Here is a 26,493-nt window from a genome sequence, read left to right on the forward strand (position 1 = left end):
CAAAGAAATAAAAAATAAATAAAAATGTAATTTTTATTGGGAGGGCACACACTTTTGTACATACTTCCTTTCAGCAGTTGAATATTTTTTTAGGTGCAAATAAACTGTTATGTTATCAAAAGTACTTTCTGTTGTATTGTTTTTGTTAATTTATAGAAGGAAAGCATTATTTAAAAATTGGAGCTGTCATAAAAGAAAAAAAATAGTAGCGTTAAAGTCAAGGTTGTGCTTGAAATGTTTATTTTTACAAAAAGTCCTTTTTATCCATTTTTTTGGTCAGGAATGGGACTTTTGACCAAATTTAGCTATTTTCTTGCGCTGACAGCTAAAGAAAGGAAAAAGATAGAGATATCCTTTTTTTTCGGATTAAAGAAGATAGTGTAATCTTTCCATTTGTCGGCTCCATGTTTTTATAGCATTAGGACGCAATATTCTGTGGACCAAAATTTGTCTAAATCCAGAAAACCGCTGGGATTGAGGGGTTTGCTCGAGTGAAAATGGCTGAGATTAAATTAATTAAGAAACAGAACAGCAGCAGCAGTTTTTATATATCCTATTCAGTATTATTTTCCATTGCACTAACTATTCTCTTATTTATATATTTATCTGAATTATTGTTGCATTGCACTGGAGAGGGGAGCTCTCTAATCTCGTTGCACACTTGAGTACAATGACAATAAAGGGATTTCTGATTTCTGAAATGGTTTAAAGATTATCTGCATCATCTACACAACCGTTATAGTATTGCAAGTAATGCACCACCCATCAATTCATCTTTGCTCTCTGCTGACTGTCCAAATTGTTGCACAGCTGTCATTGAGGTGGTATTACTGCACAATGGTAACGCTACATTACAGAAAGATTTTCTATTCTTATATGTTATCTTTGTTTATCGTAGTTGGGTGTTACTGTAATACTAGTGTAGCTCATACTGCCGGAGACAAATTCCTTGTGTGTTTGACATGCTTGGCCAATAAAGATGATTGTGATTCTGATTCTGCAACTCAAAATTTTTGTTCCAGTGTTTGTTGCAGGTCAACACGAGGTGGTAAAGCCGAAGTTTGAAGTCAATCGGACAACTCCTCAAGGAGCTGGGTGCACAAGTTTGCCCCCATAAAATTTGCAAAAATTGGCCAAATCGGACATTAAAAAAGTCATAGATCACTTGCTATTCATTTTAGACTTTGGCTGTATCGGACTTTTTTGTACGTTCCAGGGTGCTACATGTGCCAACCAAATTTCAAAGGACAAGGTCAAATGTACCGGGATTGGTTTTTACTTTCCCACTCTAGGTCGTGCTACAGCCGTTTTGCTGTCATCTTTCATAACCACTTTAAAATATCAAAATTTTCACCAGGCCCGTGGAGAGCGCAAAGTTTTGTGAGTTGTTGTTCATGTTTAGCGTGTCAAAAATGCAATAAAAGGCGGAGAAAATATAAATAATAATTTCTCCAAAAACAATAGCTGCTGCTCGGACAATAATAATAATAATAATAATAATAATATTAATAATACTACTACTACAAATAATAATAATAATAATAATACAAATAAAAATTGTGGACCACACAGCTGTCGCTGCTTTGGGCCTAATAATAAATTCAACAAAACAATAGGGACCTCTGAGTGGTCGCTGATGGGGCGATAATAATTTCTACAAAAACAAGAGTAACCTCGCAGCAGTCGCTGCTTGGGCCCTAACAATAAATTACTAGAGCTGCATGAAGTTATGAAGGGCCCTCGCGGCCCTGGCAACTGTCGGGATACTAAAAAGAGAATAGGAATTTTATTAATACAGTGAACCCCCGCTACTTCGCGGTTCACCTTTCGCGGGTTCAGTGCTTCGCGGGTCTAAAAAATATTCGGGGGCATTGTAGTTTCGCCGAGCGGCACAAGGGGGCGCTGAAGCGGTTAGACGGCCGGCGTGCGCCGAAGAGGAGAGTGGACGAAGAAGAGCAGGTTCCCCCGGACACGATTGGTGGCGACGGACACGATCGGGGGCGACGTTTCGCACGGTTCGGACCGTACCCGAGCTGCGGCCGGCGTGCGTGGCAGTTAAGCCGAAGAGAAACAACTTCCGCCCGGGCACTCGCGCGGCGACATTTTGCTTCGTTCGGGACTGTGCGTGAGCTCCGAAGGAGACCGGCCGGCGTGTGTGGCTGTCAAGCCGAAGAGAAACAACTTCCGCCCGGGCACTCGCGCGGCGACATTTTGCTTCGTTCGGGACCGTGCGTGAGCTCCGAAGGAGACCGGCCGGCGTGCGTGGTAGTTAAGCCGAATAGGAGCACCTTCCGCCCGGGTACCGGCGGAGCGCGAGGCTGTCAGTTATGAATGAATCAATGAATAAATAAATAAATGAAGAATGCCACCTTTCATTTCACTGTCATGATCCGTGCCTGTCATGCCGCGTGTGTTTTTGTTTTTTCAGCTGTGTTGGGCGTTCCTCCAGCGATCGTCTCGCGCCATGCCGTCAGCTGCTGCGAGACGCGCTGATTACGCTGACTATATTGTGATTATAATAAATATCTTTGTATCACCACATTTTTTCCCGGGTCTGCGTTTGGAGAGTCCTGTTCAATCCTCCAGTTCTGCTGGAGGATCATAACATTCACAGGGCACACCGGACGGCGTACCAGCAGGTAAAAGTCGAAGTAATTAAATAAATACAAAAAGAAGTAATTGAATAAATACAAAAATAATGGCTGGGGAATAAAAAAATAATAAGTTTTAATAATAATTTGTTTTTTTGTTATAACATGAATTTCACTCTCTCTCTCTCTACCAGTATATGTATATATATATATATATATATATATATATATATATATATTTTTTTTTTTTTTTAAGCATTTTTGAAGGTGTGCCGCTACTTTGCACCTATATATATATATATATATATATATATATATATATAGGTGCGAAGTATATATATATACACTGTGTTTTTTTTTGTTGTTTTTTTTGAAGGTGCGACGCTACTTCGCGGATTTTCAGTTTTCGCGGGTGGTCTCGGTCCCCATTAACCGCGATAACCGGGGGTTCACTGTATTTAAAATGAATTACATCAGATTAAGCTATTTTGTTAAAATGTTACCTCTAAAAACAGGCCAAAAAGGAGGTAAAATTTTAAAGTAAAATTGAAAATAGTTTAAAATACAGCTTGAGAGACTTATCGTATGTCTTGGGCTGTTACATATGCCTCCAACTTTTACGAGATCTTGGTGATACATAACTAGAGTTGCTGCGCTAAAGATTTATAGGGGGCTTTTTTGAGACATTTTGTAAAAAAAATAAATGTAAAATTGAGATGCTTCTGCCAGGCCTAGTGTTTTGCGCATTTAGATCATCATAATAGGCGTTGTTTTATTGGTTTGGCTTTGTGTTGCAACGGCAACAGCTTTTTACAAAAAATGTCAAACTTTTGTTTTAAGATCATAAAAGCCTAACTAGAATAGAATAGCATAGAATAGAATAGAATAGAATAGAATCGTCTTCATTGTCATTGTCCTCAGTGTACAACGAGATTGGAGAGCTCCCCACTCCAGTGCAATATAACAATAATTTAATTAAATACATCAATTAAATTAATTAAAGATTAAATAATTCATAGAAAATAAATATGAAATCACATTATTTAAAACTAATAATGCAGTTCTACACTCTAAGCGTAGTTGTGTGCAAGAGTTAAGTATGGAGATGGCTCTTGGGGAAAAAACTGTTTTTCAGTCTGTTAGTCTTTGTCTTGTAGCGCCGACAGAGGGAAAAAGGTCGAAGAGAGTTCGTGTGAGTATTGTCTTTGATGATCTTGTGAGCTCAGCTGAACAAATACGAGGTTGACCTGGTTTTACTTGTAAGGAGAAAAATATCAAAGAATGAAATATTTACTCCCTTTAGCCAGTTGGTAGTGCTACCACTTCGATGATGCCTGTCCTATTATCAAATTGACAAATATTAAGAGGTTATTATTATATGGTTCAAGATACAGCAGAATTTGCTGTCAAATTGACGTCAAACTTCAAAGTAAATCCGAAATGGTGGCCTTCTTGTTTGGTTGAGCATATGGCTCCAAGAAACATTTTTAAAGATAGACTTTCTTAAAGATAAAGATGTCCTTTAATAGTCCCACAATGGGGAAATTTTTAGTGTTACAGCAGCAAATATATAGATCACACAGAGGTGGCGGCGTAATGTAGCCGTTAACGTAGAACATTTGCAGCAGACATTCATAAAATGCATGGGAATGTACACAGTATATTCGTATATGCATAAATCCCCATGTATATACACACATCCCACAACATATACAAGTGTAAGGAAACACTCCTAATGTCTGTCCATGGTACAGGGGAAATAAATTAAAATGCTGCAATCACAAAAATAAATACTGCGATGATAAAAAACACTGCAATGATAAAAATACTGCAATGATAAAACTACTGTAATGATAAAAGTACTGCAATAATAAGAACACTGCAATGATAAAAGTACTGCAATGATAAAAGTACTGCAATGATAAAAGTACTGCAATAATATAAATACTGCAATGATAAGAATACTGCAATGATAAGAATACTGCAATGATAAGAATACTGCAATGGTAAACAAAATACAGCATTGGTCAATATTTAGGTTCACCATTGGATAAAGTACAGTAATAGTGTGTATTGCATCCTAGGACTGCACAATTGCATTAATGCCCGCCTGTTTGTAGGCTTGGCCCAATGTTCTTGTGAAAAAGTCTCACAGCAGCCGGCAGGAAGGAGCGGCAAAATCTCTTCTTCACACAGCGAGGGTGTAACAGTCTATCACTGAAGGAGCTGTGGAGTGATGTAAGAGTGTCATTGAGGGGATGGGCTGGGTTGTCCAGCAGTGATGACAGTTTCGCCGTCATCCTCCTGCCCCCCACTGAGTCCAGAGAGTCCAGGGAGCAGCCCAGGACAGAGCTGGCCCTCCTCACCTGTTTTTCCAGCCTCTTTTTGTCCCGGACCGAGATGCCTCCTGCCCAGGAGACCACTCCATAGAAAATCACAGATGAAACCACCGAGTCATAGAAGTTCCTGATGAGTGTTCCCTGAACGCCAAAGCACCTCAGCCTCCTGAGTAAGATGAGTCTGCTCTGACCCTTCCTATCGAGAACGTTTGTGTTGTCGCTCCAGCCCAGTTTATTGTTCAGATGAACACCCAGGTACTTGTAAGTTGAGATCCTCTCAACGTCTGTATTCCCTGGATATTCACTGGTGCAGGTGGAGAGTGCCGACGCTTGCAGAAATCCACCACTAGATCTTTGGATTTCCCAGCGTTGATTTGTAGGCGGTTCTGATGACACCAGTCCACAAAACCCTGAGTAAGTTCTCTGTACGCCTGATCGTCTCCGTCAATGATGAGGAGGACAATCGCAGAGTCATCAGAGAACCTCTGCAGGTGACAGGTAGAGGAATTGTATTTTTAGTCCGAGGTGGAGAGGGTGAACAGGAAGGGAGCCAGAACAGTTTCCCGCGGCGCTTCTGTGCTGTAGAGGAGCACGTCAGGCACACAGTCCTGTGTTCTTACGTACTGTGGCCGGTTTGTGAGGTAGTCGTGGATCCATGTGATGAGGTGGTGGGCCACTCCCGCCTGCTCCAGCTTGTCTCCCAATAGGGTGGGCTGGATGGTATTGAAAGCATGAGAGAAATCAAAGAACATGATCCTCACAGTGGTATGCAAACTGGAGTGGGCCCAGCAGAGCTCACCAGGGGGCGCAGATGGACGAGGACCAGTCTCTCCAAGCTCTTCATCAGATGAGACGTCAGCGGCACTGGTCTGAAGTTGTTGAGCTACTTTGGATGGGGGGGTCTTTGAAACCGGAACCAGGCAGGATGTTTTCCCACAGCTTGGGGACTCTGCCCAGCTTCAGGCTCAGGTTGAACATGTGCTGGACGATTGCACACAGCAGGTCTGTGCAGGGTTTGAGGAGCTGGGAGCTAATCAAATATGGACCCGCTGCCTTCCTCGCCTTCATCTTCCTCACCTGGTTCTTCACCTGAGATGTTGTGAGGCACACAGGCTGAGCAGGAGTAAGTGGTGGTTGTCTGATGTGGCTGGGAACTGAAGATTATGGGAGGAGGAGGGGGGAGGGTGTCGTTTGCAGCAGCAGAAGGGGTTGGTGGGGGCTGCAGCAGGGGAGACTGAGCGGGGGCAGGCATCTGATCGAACCTATTGAAAAATAGGTTCAACTCATTTTTTCACCGAAGCCCCCCCCCCTTCTGGGTCTTTAGTTGTCCGTGGCCTGAGATGGTCTTTAGGCCCCTCCAGACATCCCTGGCATTATTTTTCTGCAGCTGTTTCTCCATCTGCATCCTGTTGGACTTTTCCCCCTCTCTGATCCTCCTTCTCAGCTGACGTTGCACTCTCTTCAGCTCCTCCTCATCGCCTGACACAAAAGCCCTCCTTTTCTCCTTTAGGAGAGCTTTAATGTCCGGTGTGATCCAGGGTTTATCGTTGGAGAAACATCTTACTGTTCTGGTGGGTATGGCGCTCTTCAATTCAATTCAGAAATTATTATAGTCTCTAATTGTGTCTGTTAGACCATTAATGTCCTCCCCGAGGGCTTCGCTGAATACTTCAGAATCAGAATCAGAAATCCCTTTATTGTCATTGTACTCAAGTGTGCAACGAGATTAGAGTTCCCACACAGTTGTGTTGAAACAGTCCTTTTAGGCCTCTTTGGCTTCTTGACCATCTCTGAACTGTGCATGTCATAGCTGGCTGCCTGCAGACCAGAGGTTTGTACACAGGCAGGAGAGCCACCAAGTTGTGATCAGCTTTGCCCAGCGGGGTAGAGGGACAGTGATGTGTACGCCTCCTTGGTGTTGGCATCGAAAGGGTCCAATATTTTATTGTCTCTGGTGTGGCAGGTGACATATTGTGTGAATGAAGACAGAGAGGAGGAAGGAGAAGCATGATTGAAGTCAACAGAGATAAGGAGCAGGGCATTTGGGTGCTATGTTTGTAGCCTGCTCACAGCTGCAGTCAGTATGTCACAGGTTGTCTCACTGTTAGCAGAGGGGGGTACGTACACCACCACCGCGATTACATGACTGAACTCTCGCGGGACGTAGTACGGACACATGCTAACAGCTCAATTGCCAGACTACAAAGTTGCTCCTTCAAAGTGATGTGCCCAGGGTTACACAATCAATCATTGACAAACGCAGCCAGCCCTCCACCTTTCCTTTTACCGCTTTCCAGAGTCCTGTCCGGACGTAGGATTTGGTAGCCGTCCAATTCCACGACGGCGTCCGGCGTTAGCTCTGTTAGCCACGACTCTGTGAACATCAGCAAGCTAGCCTCCAGGAAGTTCCTCTTGTGCCGGATGAGCACTGTTAACTCCTCCATTTTCTTGGGAAGGGATCTAACATTCCCCATAATAATGGACGGGAGGACGGGGTGGTAACGTCTCCTCTCTGCCTGGTGTTTAGCCCCCGCACAACATCCCCGTCCGTCTCTTTCTCCTCAGTTCACGAGGGATATCAGGTCTCGCTCCGGGAGCCGGCGCGCGGTTTGCACAGAGTGCTCACAACTGATCTCGCGACTACATGATCGACCCGTAGCTCCGAGTTACATCTGCGGACACGCAAAAAACAGCCCCCAGCAGCAGAAAAACCACCGCAAGTTGGATGTCCATTGCTATGATGAGGAAGAATAAATAAAACAAGGTAAAGGTAAAAACACACGAAAAAGGCTCAACGGTGAGCCGGAGCTGCTGAAACAGGCTGCCACTCGCGCAGGGTCGAAACAAATTCTTGGCCTGTTTCATTTTTCGTAGCTCTATGTGAATTGTACAACCAAGGCTGCTTTTTTTAACAAAAAGTTCTTGGGTCGCTAGCAAGCCATTTTTTTAAAACTTGCATGGTAAATTAATAAAATGATTCTTTTTTTGCCAAGCCTGATGTGTGCATAGTTTGAGTTTTCGTTCATATTTAGACCCACAATATCCGCCTTGTTTTATTGTGGAACTGTGTGTTGCCACGGCTACAGTTTTTCGCCAAAAATCATACTTCGTATTTTGATGTCATGAAGGCATAAACACTCTTTCGAGAAAATATGAAGTAACCACCTATGAGAAAATAAAGGAAAAAAAACAGTTTTTTCCTGTTGCCAGGAGGTGGCGCTACCACTACGATGAAAAATAAATTCGTAGATGTCTGCAGGGCTGGACTATCAGAGCACGAGTAGATTCATCCTTGGAGCTGATTGGTTGCATATTATGGCAGCTTCACTCAGCAAGCACGCCTCACTCGGGTCAAGAACGAGGATATATCGTCAGATAAAATATCAGGGTTTAAGATTTTCTTAAAACAGCTCATCTTAACTAGTCCACCGCTGCACTTTATCTAAAGCTCCTTTTTGATGTTAATGTGAAAACCGAAAGTACCGTCGACTAAGTACCCATATGCTACTGTTCTGTCTGACTGTTACTTTATAAAATTTTAAGTCTCAGCCGTAATATTAGTTCATCAACCACCACGCTCTCTGGTCTCCTGCATCTGGCGACCGGTTCTTTACCTTTTTAGATTGGTTTGACTGATAATCTGATAAAATGATTTCAATTCTACTCTGTTTGATGCACTTGACTCTGAAGCACCGTGCAATTTCAATGAAAGTTGGAGATCACAGCTTGAAGACGCATACTGTACCACATCATGTGTAAAAAGCATTGTTGCAATACTGAGGCCACCAAAGCAGACCACCTCAACGTCTGAGCAGCGCCTACAAATTCTGTCCATAATTATTACGAACATAATCAGTGACAAAGGGCAGCCTCTAACTCTCACTAGGAAAGAAAAAAAAACTTACTGCTGGGAATGCAAACCAAACTCTGACATCGGTGGTATAGTACCGAACAGCCCGTATCAGGCAGTTTGGTAACCAATATTCACAAAGCAACCCCCACAGAAATTTCTGAGGGACACGTTCAAACTCTGTCCACAAACCACTTGTAGACTGGTTGGATGAACACCTCGAGGGTTCTCATCACCAGCATCCCATCTCCAGGAGGCTGAAGAACATTCTCCCTCTGTAGCCAGAACACACCATCCTGTTCACCTTGTTAAAAAGAGGGACCACCACCCCGGAGCCAATACAAAGGCAGTGTGACCGATATCCATGTGATGTTGCAAAGGCGTGTCAATGAGGAGAGCCCCACAACATTGAGCCTTTCGGAAGTCTAGGTGGACCTAATCCACACCTTGGGCTCTTCCCACCAAGGAGTTTTTTGCTCACTGTTAGGGAAAATGTACATAAGTTACCCCATATTTACTCTTTTAGTATTGCAAAGCAATTGTTCCATAGTGTGACCTATGTTTGAACCACATGGCTGAGAAGGCGACCTCTCTCAGGAGAAGCGGAATGCGGGAGGAAACAGTGGATCACAGCAGCAGCAACAAAAGAAGTGTACCCTGGTCACACGACTGAAACTAATGGACAGAAACTTTTAGTGCTGGAGCACTCAGAGTTCACGCCTGTCTCTATTATCAGTTTTAACAACTGCCATTGTTGTCGGTTTTCCTTTCGTGTCCCGAATGTTTTTCATGTTACTGCTGCTTTCACCCCTTAATTCCTTTTTAATTAAAACAGTATGTAGCTAAGGACTTCCACAATAAAAGGGAGGGCTTGGCGGAGTGTGCCTCACAGCGGATTGGAGTTTGGAAGTAGTCCATGAGGGAAAAAGATAAACTCTCTTGTCTTCCTTTGTTATCGGATGTTCAGAAAATGTCTTGGTTGTTGTATCTGACATTAATTTGGTCCTTCGAGTAGAAAGTCAAGATACCTGTCCAGTGGGTGTGGTGAACTCCAGAAGGACCGCCACGGCAGGCTCCCTAGAGAAAGCCTAAGATCCTTTTTCAGCACTGGACCTCTCCCTGCCAAATGGGATCTTTTGATCGACAACATTCCAACTGAGGGACAATGATACTTTTTTTTTTCTTAAAAAGGGGAAAGCAAATGACTGGAGGTCATTGCACATTAAGAAATAAAAATCCTGTGAATACTAGTTAATGGTGGGTAAATGAGGGACGGACGGCTGAGTCAGAGAAATTCCGTAATAGAGGAGTCCTATACGCGTTTAAATTCCGTGATACAAAAGGGATGGCCGAGTCCTGTATATATTTAAATTATGTGTGTAAACCCCTGTGTTAAGTGTGTGAGTGAACAGCGTGATCGAGGATTATAAATCATTAAGTATTTTATCCCATATTCAAATTTGCGCTGAAGTTCCATTTAAGTCTTTGCCTTTTTCTTAAAGTAAATTCCGTACACGTGACTCTCGTTAATCTATCCCATTATCGGATCTGCACCTCCTCACCAGGGTCGCGGGGGAGCTGCTCACAATCACACCTAGGGACAATTTAGAGTGATCAATCAACCTACCATGCATAATATTGAAATGTGGGACTAAACCTGTGTGCTCAGAGAAAACCCACGCAGGCACGAGGAGAACATGCAAACTCCACACAGGAAGGGCAGAGCTCAGGATATAATTTTGCACTTCTGAACTGCGAGGCAGACGTGCTAACCAGTCGGCCACAGTGCCACCCACTCTAGTTATTTTTTTTTTAATTTGTTATTTCGAAAATTTAATAAATGTGTTTTAATAGCCCCCTCTAATAAATCAGGTAACACTTCATATAATTAAATTTTTTTTACATTTTGAAAACGAGTAGAATGCTATTAAAAAAAAAAGAAAGAAAAAATGCGTCACTGATTTGAGCCAATCAAATCTTTTGTTTACAATCCACTGCCAATTGCGCAGCAGACCGGAAGAGAGTGCTGCTGACAGTATGCCTTGCTAAAAAGTTAGCAAGGTCGATGCGTGTTGTTTTAAATGAATGGACGGAGAAATTTTGTTTCGTTCTGGCTGCAGCCAATTCAAAACCAGTGTGCATGCTCCGAAATTGCTAAGCGCCACTACGAAACAAAGCACCACCCTTTTGTGCACAGTTATCCGCTGACGTTTGAGGTGAGCGCACGTAAAAACATCGAACTTCAAGTGCAGTACAACAGATTTTTACATTTTTGTTTACATCCCAGCGGCATGCAAACGAATATTCAGTAAAAGTATGATAGATTTTGAGGAAACATAAAAAAACGTTCAAGTGATGGGGAAGTTGTGAAGGAGTGCTTAAATGTGGTTGCACAAACATTATTTAAAGGAAAACACAAAGCCCAGATGTGTGAAATAATTTACCAAATCCCAATGGCCCTGACTCCGTTCCAACCCAGATTTAAGTCACTGGCAGGGCAGTCACAAACTCATTTTTCTCATTAAGAGCAGTTAAAAAATATTCAAAAGAAAAAGTGGTGTCAAAGCTCATTTTGAATTAGTTTTTCATGAGGACAGCCATTTTTATTGATTGTGTACTGAACATGTTGACCTGGTTTACTTGGATAATTAGGCTTTCCGTTTTTTTTAGGCTGATAACTCTTTGATTTAAAAAAAAAAAAAAGAGGTAAAAGATGTTCACTCAATGCCTAGCACTTGATATATTTCTGCAGGAGATATTTTACAGTTTTTTTCTGGAAGTGGCACCCTTAAATTCCTGGAGCCACATTTTCTTGAATGTGAAATAAACGCCTTATATTTGTTTGACTGGCAAAGGTGTTTAAATGGGAACATTGCTAAATATTTAGTATATAAGTTCGCTCTGTTGAAAATGACTAAATATTGAAACTATATAAAAATGTGAACATAGGCTAGACATTTCGGTAAGTTGGACTTTGGTTCGGACCTTTTAATTGGAAAAAACTTTCGTCGTGGACCTCTGTGACTTTTAATTGAATACCTCTGGCCTAGAAGAACAGCAGTGACAATCTCATGTTGAGTTGAAAGCCTAACAAAGTACCTAATAGGTAACAAATAAATTGAATGACAAATGTTTTTAGGGTATTTTATGACTGATATAAGACATTGGTCAAAACCGACTCGTTAACACAAGATATAGTAACAGAAAGCTAATGACAAGAGGAAAGAGGAATGATAAAGATAGTGTGGATATTTTGAGAGGCTCCCTCTTCTTCATTCACTGATTGTACGCGACATCCTTAGTATATCGCACCCATCCATTTTGACGTCAGAGACTGCAAGCTTCGCTATGTACAAACCAAATTGCGATTTCCATTAAGTATTGCGATAAAACATGTATGCAACACACTGTATATTATATATTTGTATGGCTTGACGGCAACTGTCTGAATCTGACGAGCTTAACATCCGAAAATATATAAATATATTTTGGAGTGTGAAAACCAGAAAATTTTATTGGCTGTTCTATGTGCAATGTTCAATTTTTTTTTAAAAACAGTGGCAGACTGTTGGCCACTCAGAAAAGGTAGTTGTTCAACCCCACACAGTTTAGAACTCCGCCACATCGCTAGGTGATAACAGAAAAAACAGGGACTCAACAATAATAGTTACATTTGTTTGTTTGTGTTATGTGATGAACGGTATGGATCCCTTACCTTGTCCATTGCTTGTCTGAAAGTGGTGAAAACGTCGTTGCTTTTAGCAAGAGTGCTCTGAAACTCCTCAAACTTGTCCATGTAGAGGGAAAGCTATGGCACACAGGATGAGTTTTAGAATCTTTCAATTGCGAAGTTAACTTAGTTTCATTGATATACACTCATAAATAAGGGCCTTAAATAGGGACAGCAACATATATCTGATATTTTTGGGCTGTAAACTACCACAATGGATTTAAAATGAAAGCAACATGACAACTGAACTGCATACTTTCGGCTTTGATTTGAGTTTAATTACATCCAGATGGACGTTGTAGGAATTATAACTGAACCAATTTTACAAGTAATAGACCTGCTCATTTATTCCATGGCCAGGTGTGTGTGATTTTCTCATGATCCCATTTACAAGGAAGAGATAAAAGATCTAGAGCTCATTTGTAGTGTGCGATTTGAATTTGTGATCTGTTGCTGTCAACTATTATTATGCAAAGCATTGTTACTGTGAGTGAAGCAATCCTTCATTTGGTAAAAAAATCAAATGAAACCTAGCAGAGAAATATCAAAAACATGAGGTAAGATCAAATCAATTGTTTGGAACAGCCTTAAAAAGAAAATGCAGTAGTGAGTTCAACAACACAGAAAGACCCGTAAAACCAATGAAGGGCTACAATAATACCCATGATTCCGCCATGGCCACCTCGGTTATGCGCTCCCTTGTAATGTCTTTGTGTCATTTTCATTCAATTTTGACAACCCGAGACCACTTACCTATTACACACTTATAAATGCTGTTTCAATTTTGATACCTTGGGTCAATACTGTTGGGTCAGAGGTTGGGAGACTAATAAAACATTGGATTAAAACCGGACTAAATCATACAGCCATCTGTTGAGTAAATGCATTGATTTCTTAACCACACTACTGGTATCAGCTGTTGGGTTTAGCTTTAATCATCAAACATTGGTTGACAGGTACACCACTTGTAGAGTTGACAAGACCCTGCTTTCAAGGAAAGGGGGCCTGCATTTTGGAAGTCACTATTTTGGCCCCTAACTTTGCTTTTACCTGGGGGAGTTGGACTTGCGGCTGCTGGTGTAATGGTGACGCAAAGTAGTAAGTACAAGGGTGCAGTAGCACCTTATTTTACATTAAGATAAGATAATGTGATTTTTCTGAAGCTACTTTGTATGTATTTCAAATATTGATTGCCCATAAACAACCACAGTGTGGGCTGGAATCTCTTTATTTAAACTGAGAAGAACTACTGTGTCTCCACATGGTACAGAGGCTGCACTGAGGCAGACAGAGTGAGGCTCCAGAGGACAGTCAAAACGGTGCAGAGGATTATAGGCTGCCCTCTCCCCTCCCTGTCGGACATCTACACCATCCGGTGCCTCAGCAGAGCTCTCAATATCGTCAAAGACAATACTCACCCAAACTCACATCTGTTGGACCTGTTGCCCTCTGGCAGGCGCTACAGGTGCATCAAATCAAAGACTAATAGACTGAAAAACAGTTTCTTCCGAGAGCCATCTCCATGCTGAACTCTCAACACATACACACACACAACCCTTACCTTGCAGAACAGCGACGTAATGTGTTTTTATTAATCCAATTTTGTATTATTTTCCATTTCATTATTTATTCTTTAATTCATCTAATTTATATATTTAATTAAATTGTTGTTTTGCACTGGAGAGGGGAGCTCTCTCATCTCGTTGCACACTGTACAATGACAATAAATGGATTTCTGATTTCTGATTCTGATTATCGTAACGTTTTATTTGTCAAAAAGTGTAACGCGAGCTATAGTTTGGTTTGTGTTCATAGTGATAAATGCCCGTATGCACTGTGCCACAGGGTGGCTAATGTACGCAAGGATATTAGTTAAGTCTTCAATATCGTCAATGTTGCTTTCACGATGTGCAATTTTACATTGAGTATTCATATTGCCTTGAAAAGGAAAGACAAACAAGTCCGTCGATGGCCATAAAGAAGGAGGAAGTGCTGAAAAACTAATTTGGCAAATCAGTGCGTATTGACGGCAAAGGAGAAGGAAGTGGTAAAGCATTCTGCGAATCAGCGGGCTGGATCCAGCCATTTGACTATGATTGCAGCCACGCAAACGTTTCAAATAAGGAGGAGTGTCCCATCTCAGCAGGTAAATTAATAAGATGCCAATTCACTTCCGTAGTCTAAATGATTTGGGGTTGACAAGAGGGACGTCAGTCAGAATAACGTAAAATGTGCCAAAATGGCCACGATTGAAAGCAATTTTGTTCCATCATGAACATATGGAATACGAGCAAAGCTTTGTGACTTCACAAACATGTAAAAAAAAAGCTAAGTAAACACCCGGTTGTGACTTGTTCCTTGGCGTATCTTGCAGTCGCTATGGTCCTTTTAAGCTTGTTTCTTTATTACGTCATATAGGCATGATGGTTTTGAGTATTAATGCTCAAGTTATTCAGTGACACACGGTATATATGTCAAGTTTTCTTCCAAGTCTTCTGAATCAGCCCTGCTTTGTTTTTACTTTGGCTTTTGTATATAAAGACTTTTACTTTTCAACTTCTGTGCAATATCTACTTCTGGGTCCAAAATTCTGCACCTCACGTGACAGTACACACTGACCAGTCATGGACCCAGCAGACTAAGACAGAATGCATCAAGCCGCAGACGTCACCACCTGGTCCGAACCATCCTTTGACCTCCAATCAAGGAGTAATCGTTTTCACTGGGAAACCCCTTGTGTCGCTCCTCATCAATGGGTGGCAAAAGCCGTCACAAGAACTGGTCACCGCCCACAGCCTGCCAGCCACCCCCACGCTCTTCGTGTAAGATCTATCTTTTCCTCCACATCTCTCTCACATCCATTTTTTTTTGCCAAGATGGCGGCGCGCATGGACGCAGCGGCTAACGGCTCTCCCTTCCAGTACTCTTCATTACTTTTTATTTATGTATGTTCGGTTATATGAACACCAACTGTGGCACAGTATCGATACACCCACCAGAACATCGTGGACATTGGTGATCAAAACAAAATCACCGTCTCAGAGGACTTCTGCTATGATCGCAAAATTTCTGACGAACTAGCGAGGCCGCCCGGCTCACCGTGGATTGTTATCAGGACCGGGAGGCGACACAGAAGACGAAGGGAAAGGAAGCAGAAGCGGGGCTGCAGGTCCGGTAAGAGCAGGGGTGGGGGTCTCTGTATTTACGTGCATGAGGATTGGTCAGCAGGATTATAGAGACTCTCCTCGCCTGACATCGAGTACATGTGCGTTAAATGTCGGCTTTATTATCTCACGAGGGAGCTAACAGTAGTGATGGTCACTGCTGTTTACATCCCTCCCAATGCAAACACTAGCACAGCGCTCTCGCTACTCACTTACTCAACAAACAACAGCGGGCCCACCCTGATGGCGTTCATATAGTAACGGGAGACTTTAATAAGGCCAATTTGAAGACTGTACTCCCAAGGTTCCACCAGCATGTTAAGTGCCCAACAAGGGGAGACAACGCTCTTGATCATGTTTATTCAAACATCAAGCACGGGTACAGAGCCATCCCCCTCAGCCCCCTCGGGCAGTCAGACCAGACGCAGACGCAGGCCCACCACAAAGACTGTTAAAACATGGCACGAGACCGCGATGGATGAATTACAGGACTGCTTCCATCACACAGACTGGGAGCTCTTCTATCATCAGGTCCTTGATATTTACACACAGTGCATACTGGACTACATCAAGTTCTGCATGGAAACTGTGTCCCTGAACAAAACTATTCGGACTTTTCCAAACAAGAAACCCTGGATGTCCATCCAGGTTCGCTCACTACTCAAGCCTTCAGGTCAGACGACAGAGCTCTGGACAGTGTGGCCTGTGTTGACCTAAAAAAAGGCATTAAGTCAAAACGGACTACAAGAAGAGGCTAGAGTCCCACTTTGCCAGCAACAGTCCACGGGAGGTGCGGCAAGGTCTACAATGCATCGGCAACTACTGAGGAGGTAGCATAACACCGGTAGACCTGAGTGCGTTGCTGTCGGAGGAGCTAAACTGCTTCTTTGCTCGCTTTGACTCACCTCAACCGCCACACCCACGCACTCCATGCCTCAACATCCCCTCACTCACTTTAGAGGAACACGATGTGAGGCATGCTCTCCTGGCAGTATACCCCAGGAAAGCCACGGACGGAATACCAGGCAAAGTCCTGCCCACCAGCTATCAGCTATGTTTTTTGCAGGATCTTCAACCGCTCCCTGGCTCAAGCAGTCACCCCCCCCCCCCTGAAAACTTCCACCATTATTCCTGTCGCCAAAAAGTCACCCACAATCCACCTGAATGTGTCAGGATCGCAGGTCGGCGAGGTGGAGGAGGACCCAAGATGCGAGGAAGCAGGGATAAGGGTAACTTAAAGGGAATTTATTAACTGAATCAAACAAAGACAAACAACGTGGCAGGGTGCAAAAAATAACAAAGGCAAACTAAAACGTGGAACAAAGATAGTGACAAATACTGAGGGACATGAACGTGAACGAGAGCAAGAACGAGATCGGGGAGCGGCCGTGACAGTCCTCAATGGAGCAGTGTTCCGACGCTGAGTTGTCAGCACGGGGTGGTTAAATAGTCCAGAATTATGGGAGCAGATGGGAGTCAGGTGTGCGAGGCTAACGGGGGACAGGTGCGTGGCTGGTGGGGACGGAGTGCTGAGGGGACACGCCCCTACTCAGCTGACCAAAACCAAAACAATAACAAAGGCATGGCATGGACGGTGACAAATTAATAACAAAACCCTGCCATGAGCGACACGGGTCATGACAGAATGACTATCTTCCTGCTGCTCTCACAACAGTCATAATGAAGTGTTTTGAGAGACTGGTTCTTCAGCACATCAGAGACTGCCTTCCTCCCAAACTGGACCCCTACCAGTTTGCATACCGAGCTAACAGATCCACTGAGGATGCCATTGACACTGCTTTGCATGTTGTGTTGGCCCACCTTGAACAACAGCAGAGCTATGCCAGGATGCTCTTTGTGGACTACAGCTCGTCATTCAATACGATCATACCAGACATCCTCATCACCAAACGACATTCTCAGCCTCCCCGCTCTCACACGCACCTGGATTAAGGACTTTCTGACCAACAGACCCCAGACTGTGATGCTCGGCCCCTACACATCCTCCACCCGAACGCTGAGCACCACTTCCCCTCAAGGATGCGTGCTGAGCTCTCTCCTGTACGCTCTCTACACCTATGACTGCAGCCCGGCTCACGGAAACAACACCATCGTCAAATTTGCTGAGGATACGACAGTGGTCGGTCTGATCTCAAAGGAGATGAGAATGCTTACAGGGAGGAGATCCAGAGGCTAACGGCTTGGTGTGAGGACAAACTACAGCTCAACACTGCAAAAACAAAGAAGATGGCCATCAACTTCAGGAGGAACAAGACTGTGCCAACCCCCTACATCAAAAGTGTGTGTGGAGAGGGTCCACACATTCAAGTTCCTGGGAGTACATATCTCCGATGACCTCTCCTGGAGACACAACACTACAGCAGTGATAAAGAAGGTCTACCAGCGTCTGTACTTCCTGAGGGTCTTCATGAAATTCAACCCGGACAAGAAGCTTCTGCTGGCATTCTACCACTCGTCCGTCGAGAGCCTGCTGACGTACTATGTCTCTAACTGGTACGGCGGCTGTACTGAGGCAGACAGTGTGAGGCTCCAGAGGACAGTCAAAACAGCACAGAGGATTATTGGCTGCCCTCTCCCCTCACTGTCGGACATCTACACCACCCGGTGCCTCAGCAGAGCTCTCAATATCACAAAAGACAAAACTCACCCGAGCTCACACCTGTTCGACCTGTTGCCCTCTGGCAGGCGCTACAGGTGCATCAAATCAAAGACTAATAGACTGAAAAACAGTTTCTTTCCGAGAGCCATCTCCATGCTGAACTGTCACACACAACTACCCTTACCTTGCAGAACAGCGACATAATGTGTTTTTATTAGTGCTGTCAAGTGATTAATTTTTTTTAACTAATCACAAAAAAATCCATGATTAATTGTGACTAATCACATTTTTCAACTATTATTTCCAAAGCTTAGAACAGATATTTACTTGAATAATATCTTGGAATTGATGCAAAATCACCAAATATGAAGTATATTTAATTCAAAGACTGTTCTAGGATTCTTAAATACAATCTAAATGGAGACATCTTTACCGACATTTATTTTTGAAACATTTCTCAAAACTGCCCACAAGCGCCACAGTCCAACAGTGTTGGTCAAGGCCCAGTGGTAACTTAAACACAGTGTTTTGTTCTGAGACGTGTTAAAGACAGCTAATATGGCACAATATTTGCAAAGTATTTTCTGGTTCCGGCGCCGCGCGAGTGGCTGCCTGTTTACAGCAGCGTGGCTCACTATTGAGACTTTTTCGTGTGTTTTTTCTCTTTACCCTTTATTTTATTTTTACCTCATCTCAGCAATGGACACCCAACTTGCGGTGGTTTTACTGCTGTTGGGAGCTGTTTTTTGCGCGATCGTGTCCGGAGACGAAACTCTGAGCTACGGATCGATCGTGTACACAAGAGATCAGCTGTTAGCACTCCGTGCTAACCCCGCGTGGGCTCCCGGAGCGAGACCCGATATCCCCCGCGAGCTGAGGAGGAAGAGACGGACGGGGATGTCGTGCGGGGGCTAAACGCCAGGCAAGGAGGAGACGATATCACCCCGTCCTCCCGTCCGTTATTATGGGGAATGTTCGATCCCTCCCCAACAAAATGGACGAGCTAACAGCGCTCACCCGGCACGAGAGGATTGTCCGGGAGGCTAGCTTGCTGGTGTTCACGGAGTCGTGGCTAACAGAGCTAACGCCGGACGCCGTCGTGGAATTGGACGGCTTCTAAATACTACGCGCGGACAGGACACTGGAGAGCAGTAAGAGAAAAGGGGGAGGGCTGGCGGTGTTTGTTAATGATAGATGGTGTAACCCTGGGCACATAACTGTTAAGGATCAACTTTGCAGTCGGGACATTGAGATGATAGCTGTTAGCATGCGACCGGTCTATTTACCGCGAGAGTTCAGTCATGTGATCGCGGTGGCGGCGTACGTGCCACCCTCTGCTAACGGTGAGACAGCCTGTGATGCACTGAATGCAGCTGTGAGCAGGCTACAAACACAGCACCCAAATGCCTTGTTCCTTATCTCTGGTGACTTCAATCATGCTTCTCCTTCCTCCTCTCTGCCTTCATTCACACAATATGTAACCTGCCACACCAGAGACAATAAAATATTGGACCTCTTCTATGCCAACACCAAGGAGGCGTACACGTCACTGCCCCTCCCCCCGCTGGGCAAAGCTGACCACAACTTGGTTGCTCTCCTGCCTGTGTACAAACCTCTGGTCCGATGTACTGGTCTGTACATAATTTACATACAATCCCTATTTTTAGTCAGACAATGGCAAGGAACCGCTATCAAAACATTTTGAGATTCCTCCATTTCAATACGGCAACAACATTTGACGCGTCCGATAGACTTTACATGGTCAATCAGGTGCTCAATTACCTGCTGGAAAAATTCAAGGCACTGAACCAGCCAAACAAAGATATTTGCATAGACGAGGGGATGATGAAGTGGCGGGGGCGCCTTTCATTTAGGGTTTACAACCCACAAAAACCCGTAAAATATGGTATAAAAATCATATATTTTGTGTGACTCTGAAACAGGCTATTGTTTCAATTTGCAGCCATACAAAGGTGAGGCTTGTACGGTTGCCAACATTGTGCCTGTGCTGCTTGACCGCCTCACCGGACAGGGATACACCCTCTATATGGACAATTTTTATAATTCGGTGGACATGTGCACAAGGCTTCTTGAGGCAAAGACTGATGTGTGCGGCACGCTTCGGCAAAATAGAGGAGAGCCACAAATGATAAAGGAGGCCACAAAGAGCACCTTGGGGCCCGGGGGAAGACTTGCTTGCCATAACGGCAATGTATTGGTGATTGCATGGCAGCACAAGCGCACAGTGAAGATGGTGACCACCTGCCACAAGGATCAAATGCAGAAGGTTGACGTGTGGAAGAAAGGTGAAAGGAGAAAGCTCAGCGTGATGAAGCCGGAGTGTGTTGTTGTTTATAATTCATGCATGAATGGGGTGGACAGATTGGACCAAAATACTGCTTATTACCCCTTTATGCGAAGGACCCTGAACTGGCCCAAAAAGTTTGTTTCATATTTATTCCAGTTGAGCATGTTCAACGCTTATGTTATTTTTAAAGCCAGACACCCAAACAAGGCACGTTCCCTTTTAGACTTCATGATAAATGTTGCAGACGCATGGACATCAAAGCCGCTCATCATGGTGGAAGCAACTGTTGAGGGTGCTGTGGGTCAGGGACAAAATACACGGGCCCCTTACAAATCAGATCCACCAATTCGGCTTGCCCAGCCTTTGGACAAACACAAGCTTGCCTATTTGTCACGGACCAGCAAAGCCAGACCACAAAGAAAGTGTCGGGTCTGTTTGCGCAAAGGCAAGCGGAGTGAGACAAGAATGTGGTGTGAAGTATGTTGTGTGCCCTTGCATCAAGGCAACCGTTTTATTTTATATCACACAAAAAAAGTATGTATGACACTGTATTTCATTTTTGTACATAGTTCAACAGTTCAGTTGTTTTGTGTTATGTGCAAATAAACTTATTTTGTTATCAAAAACAAATTTTTTGCGCTTTTTTTTGTTATTTTATAGAAGGCACACATTATTTAGATGTTTGAGGTGTCATAAAAGCCATAAATAATAGTGTCAAAGTTCAAATTATGGTCGAAATGCATCAGTTTACAAAAAGCTAATTTTCTCAGTTTTTTCCCCAGGGATTGGAGTTTTCATGAAATTTAGCTATTTTCAAATGCCGATTGCTCAAGAATGGAAAAAGATAGAAACAAACTTTCTTTTCTGTTGAAAGAAGAGAGTCTCATCTTTCTTTTGGTGTGCTCTGTGTTTATATAGCAATAGAATACAATATTCTGTGGGCCTTGCAATATTAGTCAAAACCCAGGAAAACGCTGGGATTGAGCGGGTTGCTCCAGTGAAAATGGCTGGTATTCAATGAGTTAATTACAGGAAAAAGACAATTATTATGCATTACATTAATAAAGGCAGTAGTTTTTTGGTAACCGTGTGGGTTTAATAGATCAACATTAAAATCCCCTCAACATATTTGTGTCTTTTTGTGACTTGTATGACTGAGCATGTCCGCTACTTTCTCATTGAAAATGTCAAGAAAGGAACCCGGTGTTCTGCAGATGCACCTTTAATAATATTAGGTGCTTTTTTGACATGTATTGTAGCAGCCATTCGAAGCTCACTCTTCATTTTCTCATATACGCCCTACTATACTATGAAGTTTCCAGTAATACTAATAATATATGTACTAGTGATAGACCGATAATCGGCTGGACCGATTCTCTCTCTCTCTCTCTCTTACCTTGTAAAACAGCAACAGAATGTTTTTTTTATTTATCCAATATACTATTTATTTTCTATTTAATTATTTAATCTTTAATTAATCTATTTCAGAGATATAATTAAATTATTGTTGTATTGCACTGGAGCGGAGAGCTCTCTAATCTCGCTGCACACTGAGTATAATGACAATAAAGGGCATTCTGATTCTTATTTCCTAATATCTCAAAAAGCTTTTACATGTCACTCAAGTTAGTTAATAAACATTTGCTGAAAGGCAATTACACAAAATCAAGTTTCGGAGCTGCTGTTTTTCAAAATGTTGACACTATTTTACCATTTTTTGAACAAGATAAATATATTGTAATTAGTATGGGGGAAGGCGTGGGCGTGCACACACATGCACAAACATGCAGACACTGTCACTCATGCACTTTGTATATTGTTTCACCAGTTCAGTTATCTTTTTTTGTGCAAATAAACTGTTATTTTGTTATCAAAAGCAACAGGAATGCATTATTTAGACGTTTGAGCTGTCACAAAAGAGAAAATAGTCGTGTTTAGTCAAGGTTGTGAAACTAAGTGTTTCACCAGTTCAGTAATCTTTTTTTGTGCAAATAAACTGTCATTTTGTTATCAGAAGCAGCAGGAACGCATTATTTAGATGTTTGAGCTGTCACAAAAGAGAAAATAGTTGTGTTAAGTCAAGGTTGTGAAACTTTAAGTCCTTTTCTCAAATTTTTTGGGGGGAAGGAATGGGAATTCTGACCAAATTTAGCTATTTTCTTAGGCTATCAGCCAGAAACAGAAAAAGATAGAAATCTACTTTATTTTTCCGAATGAAAGAAAAGAGTCTAATCTTTCTTTTGGTAGTCAATGCTTTTATAGCTTTAGAACACAGCATTCTGTGGGCCTTGAAAAATCAGTCAAAATCCAGAAAAGCAATTGCGATTGTGGGGGTTGCTCTTGTGAAAATGCCGGGGGTCGAATGGGTTAAGGAAGCAAAGTAACTCACACAAATCAGTGGGAAAAATTAATAGATGTCTACTTTCTAATGGCAACAACGAGGTCCATCTCTTGAGAACTCCTGACCAAGAAAAAATAACCCCCCCAAAAATGTAAGCTTGTGAGACTGATTCCTTATTGACCTGGTGCTTGAGTTGAACTTCTTGTTCCTTCATCATCTCACACTTTCGTCTGGATTCGGTGGCATCTTTCAGCAACTGAAATGACAAAAGTTAAAATGCTCACTGTCAAGTCACGTGAAAAATGACAGACCCAGCATAACTTTGTTTGATATGGGTTGAATATTTAAATGTGCAACATATGGGTTAGAGTCAGTCAAAATGGCAAATGGTCGATTGTATAGCGCTTTTCTACCTATTTAGCCCCTAATTGAGCTTCACACTGATTCATATTCACCGACTGCGAGCCAACAACTGGAGGATCATTATCTTGTTCAAAGACACTTTGACATGGGGTCAAGGGCTCGGGATACACTCAATTATTCATCGATATTTATTCACACACACACGCACGCACAAATATATACATACATATGCATATGCAAATACACATATATACATACATATATATACATACACATATTTACATATACATACATATATATACATACACATATTTACATATACATACAAATATATACATACACATATATTTACATATATACATATACATATATTTACATATACAGTGAACCCCCGGTTATCGCGGTTAATGGGGACCGAGACCACCCGCGAAAACTGAAAATCCGCGAAGTAGCGTCGCACCTTAAAAAAAAAAAAAAAAAAAAAAAAAAAAACACCGTATATATATACTTCGCACCTATATATATATATATATATATATATATATAAATATATATAGGTGCGAAGTAGCGGCACACCTTCAAAAATGCTTAAAAAAAAAAAAAAAATATATATATATATATATATATATATATATGGGTAGAGAGAGAGAGAGAGTGAAATTCATGTTATAACAAAAAAAAAAACAAATTATTATTAAAACTTGTGTTTTTATTCCCCAGCCATTATTTTTGTATTTATTCAATTACTTCTTTTTGTATTTATTTAATTACTTCGACTTTTACCTGCTGGTACGCCGTCCGGTGTGCCCTGTGAATGTTATGATCCTCCAGCAGAGCTGGAGGATTGAACAGGACTCTCCAAACGCAGACACGGGAAAAAAGGTGGTGATACAAAGATAGTGTAGCGACTTTGTAAATGGTTCAAGGGTTCTGTGTTTTCCTCTTTTCTGTGGAGGCTGTGAAGGCAGCAGGGGAGTGAACGTTATGTTGCTCTCTCTCTCTGATCGGCGTGGTTGCGGCCAAAAGCAGCCGTTTTTGGCTTAATAATAAAAGCGTTCGCTGATGGACAAATTGGCCTGATTTATTATACAACGTTACAATATTTATTATAATCACAATATAGTCAGTGTAATCAGCAGGTCTCGCAGCAGCTGACCGCATGGCGCGAGACTATCGATGGAGGAACGCCCACACAGCTGAAAAAACAAAAACACACGCGGCATGACAGGCACGGATCATGACAGTGAAATGAAAGGTGGCATTCTTCATTTATTTATTTATTTATTTATTCATTCATAACTGACAGCCTCGCGTTCCGCCCGTGCCCGGGGAAGGTGCTCCTCTTCGGCTTACTGTGACGCGAGCATGCCCTCCTCCTCGGCAGCTCCCATTCGGTTAAACTTAGGGGCCGTTTGGCACCGCCCGTGCCCGGGGAAGGTGCTCATCTACGGTTTAACTGCCACGCACGCCGGCCGGAGCTCTGATACGGTTCGAACCGCGCGAAACGTCGCCACCAATCGTGTCCGGGGGAACCTGCTCTTCTTCGTCCACTCTCTTCTTCGTCCACTCTCCTCTTCGGCGCACGCCAGACGTCTAACCGCTTCAGCGCCCCCTTGTGCCGCTCGGCGAAACTACAATGCCCCCGAATATTTTTTAGACCCGTGAAGCACTGAACCCGCGAAAGGTGAACCGCGAAGTAGCGGGGTTTCACTGTATATACATATACATATATATATATATATATACATATATATATACATATAAATATAATTACATATATATATATATATATATACATATAAATATAATTACATATATGTATATATATATATATATATATATATACATATAAATATAATTACATATATGTATACATATATATATATATATATACATATATATATATATATACATATATATATATATACATACATATATACATATATATATCCAAGTGTATCGTATCCAAGATGGCGGCGCGCATGGACGCAGCGGCTAACAGCTCTCCCTCCCAGTGCTCCTTATTGCTTTTTATTAGTGTTTGCTTGCTCTTATTGGCACCAACTGAGGCACAGCATCGATATACCCGCCAGGACATCGTGGACATTGGATATCGATGCGAAATAACCATCACAGAGGAATTTTGCTATGATCGCAAAATTCCGGACGAACTGGCGAGGCCGCCCGGCTCACCGTGGCTTGTCATCGGGACCGGGAGGCGGCGCAGGCGACGCAGAGAGAGGAAGCAGAAGCGGGGCTGCAGGTCCGGTGTCTTGCAACGGCTGCGACGGCAGCCCCACAGGCAACCACTGCCGAGTCTCTACCTCACCAACGCCAGATCCGTGGTCCACAAAATCGACGAGCTGGGATTACTAATCCTGGGAAACCGTTATGTGCGAGACAGCAGTGTGATCGTCGTCACGGAATCCTGGCTGCACGCCGACGTCCCCGACGCTAGCATCCAGCTGACTGGGCGCTCGCTACATCGCGCGGATCGGACGAGGGCCAGCGGTAAGAGAAGGGGCGGGGGCTCTGTGTTTACGTGCATGAGAACTGGTGCGGCATTAGCACGATCGTCGAGAAGCACTCTTCCCCCGACATCGAGTTCATGTCCGTCAAATGCCGGCCTTATTTTCTCCCGAGGGAGCTAACGGTAGTGATCGTCACAGCTGTTTACATCCCTCCCGACGCTAGCACTAGCACGGCGCTCTCGCTGCTCGCGTGCGTCATCAATAAACATCAGCGGGCCCACCCTGATGGCGTTCACATAGTAGCGGGAGACTTTAATAAGGCCAATTTAAAGACTGTACTCCCAGAGTTTCACCAGCATGTCAAGTGCTCAACGAGGGGAGACAACACTCTCGACCATGTGTACTCGAACATCAAGCACGCATACAGGGCCCTCCCACTCGCCCCCCTCGGCCAGTCAGACCACCTGCCCTTGCAGCTCGCACCTGCGTACACCCCTCTCAGGCGCAGATTCAGGCCCACCACAAAGACTGTGAAAACCTGGCGTGATGACGCCATGAATGAATTACAGGACTGCTTTCAAGACACCAACTGGGACCTCTTTGATCATCAGGACCTTGATGTCTACACGCACCGTGTACTGGACTACATCAAGTTCTGCATGGAAACTGTGTCCCTACACAGGACAATACGGACCTTCCCAAATGCGAAGCCCTGG

The 26,493-nt window shown here is 43.1% G+C and overlaps 1 protein-coding gene across 1 annotated transcript in view; it reads right to left on the reverse strand.

Annotated features, from left to right (window-relative positions):
* The window catches only part of LOC148335961 (alpha-taxilin-like), a 193,678-nt gene that overhangs the window by 20,222 nt on the left and 146,963 nt on the right, over positions 1 to 26,493 (reverse strand). The window contains exons 9-10 of the mRNA XM_088295960.1: positions 23,125 to 23,199; positions 12,496 to 12,588 (exon numbers count right to left, since the gene is read on the reverse strand). Coding sequence (XP_088152086.1) covers positions 12,496 to 12,588; positions 23,125 to 23,199 — 168 coding nt within the window. The remainder of the gene's footprint in view (positions 1 to 12,495; positions 12,589 to 23,124; positions 23,200 to 26,493) is intronic.

This window comes from Idiotropiscis lumnitzeri, chromosome 5, assembly GCF_059441095.1.
Source record: "Idiotropiscis lumnitzeri isolate Australia: NSW breed Sydney's pygmy pipehorse chromosome 5, RoL_Ilum_1.0, whole genome shotgun sequence".
NCBI classification, from domain to species: Eukaryota; Metazoa; Chordata; class Actinopteri; order Syngnathiformes; family Syngnathidae; genus Idiotropiscis; species Idiotropiscis lumnitzeri.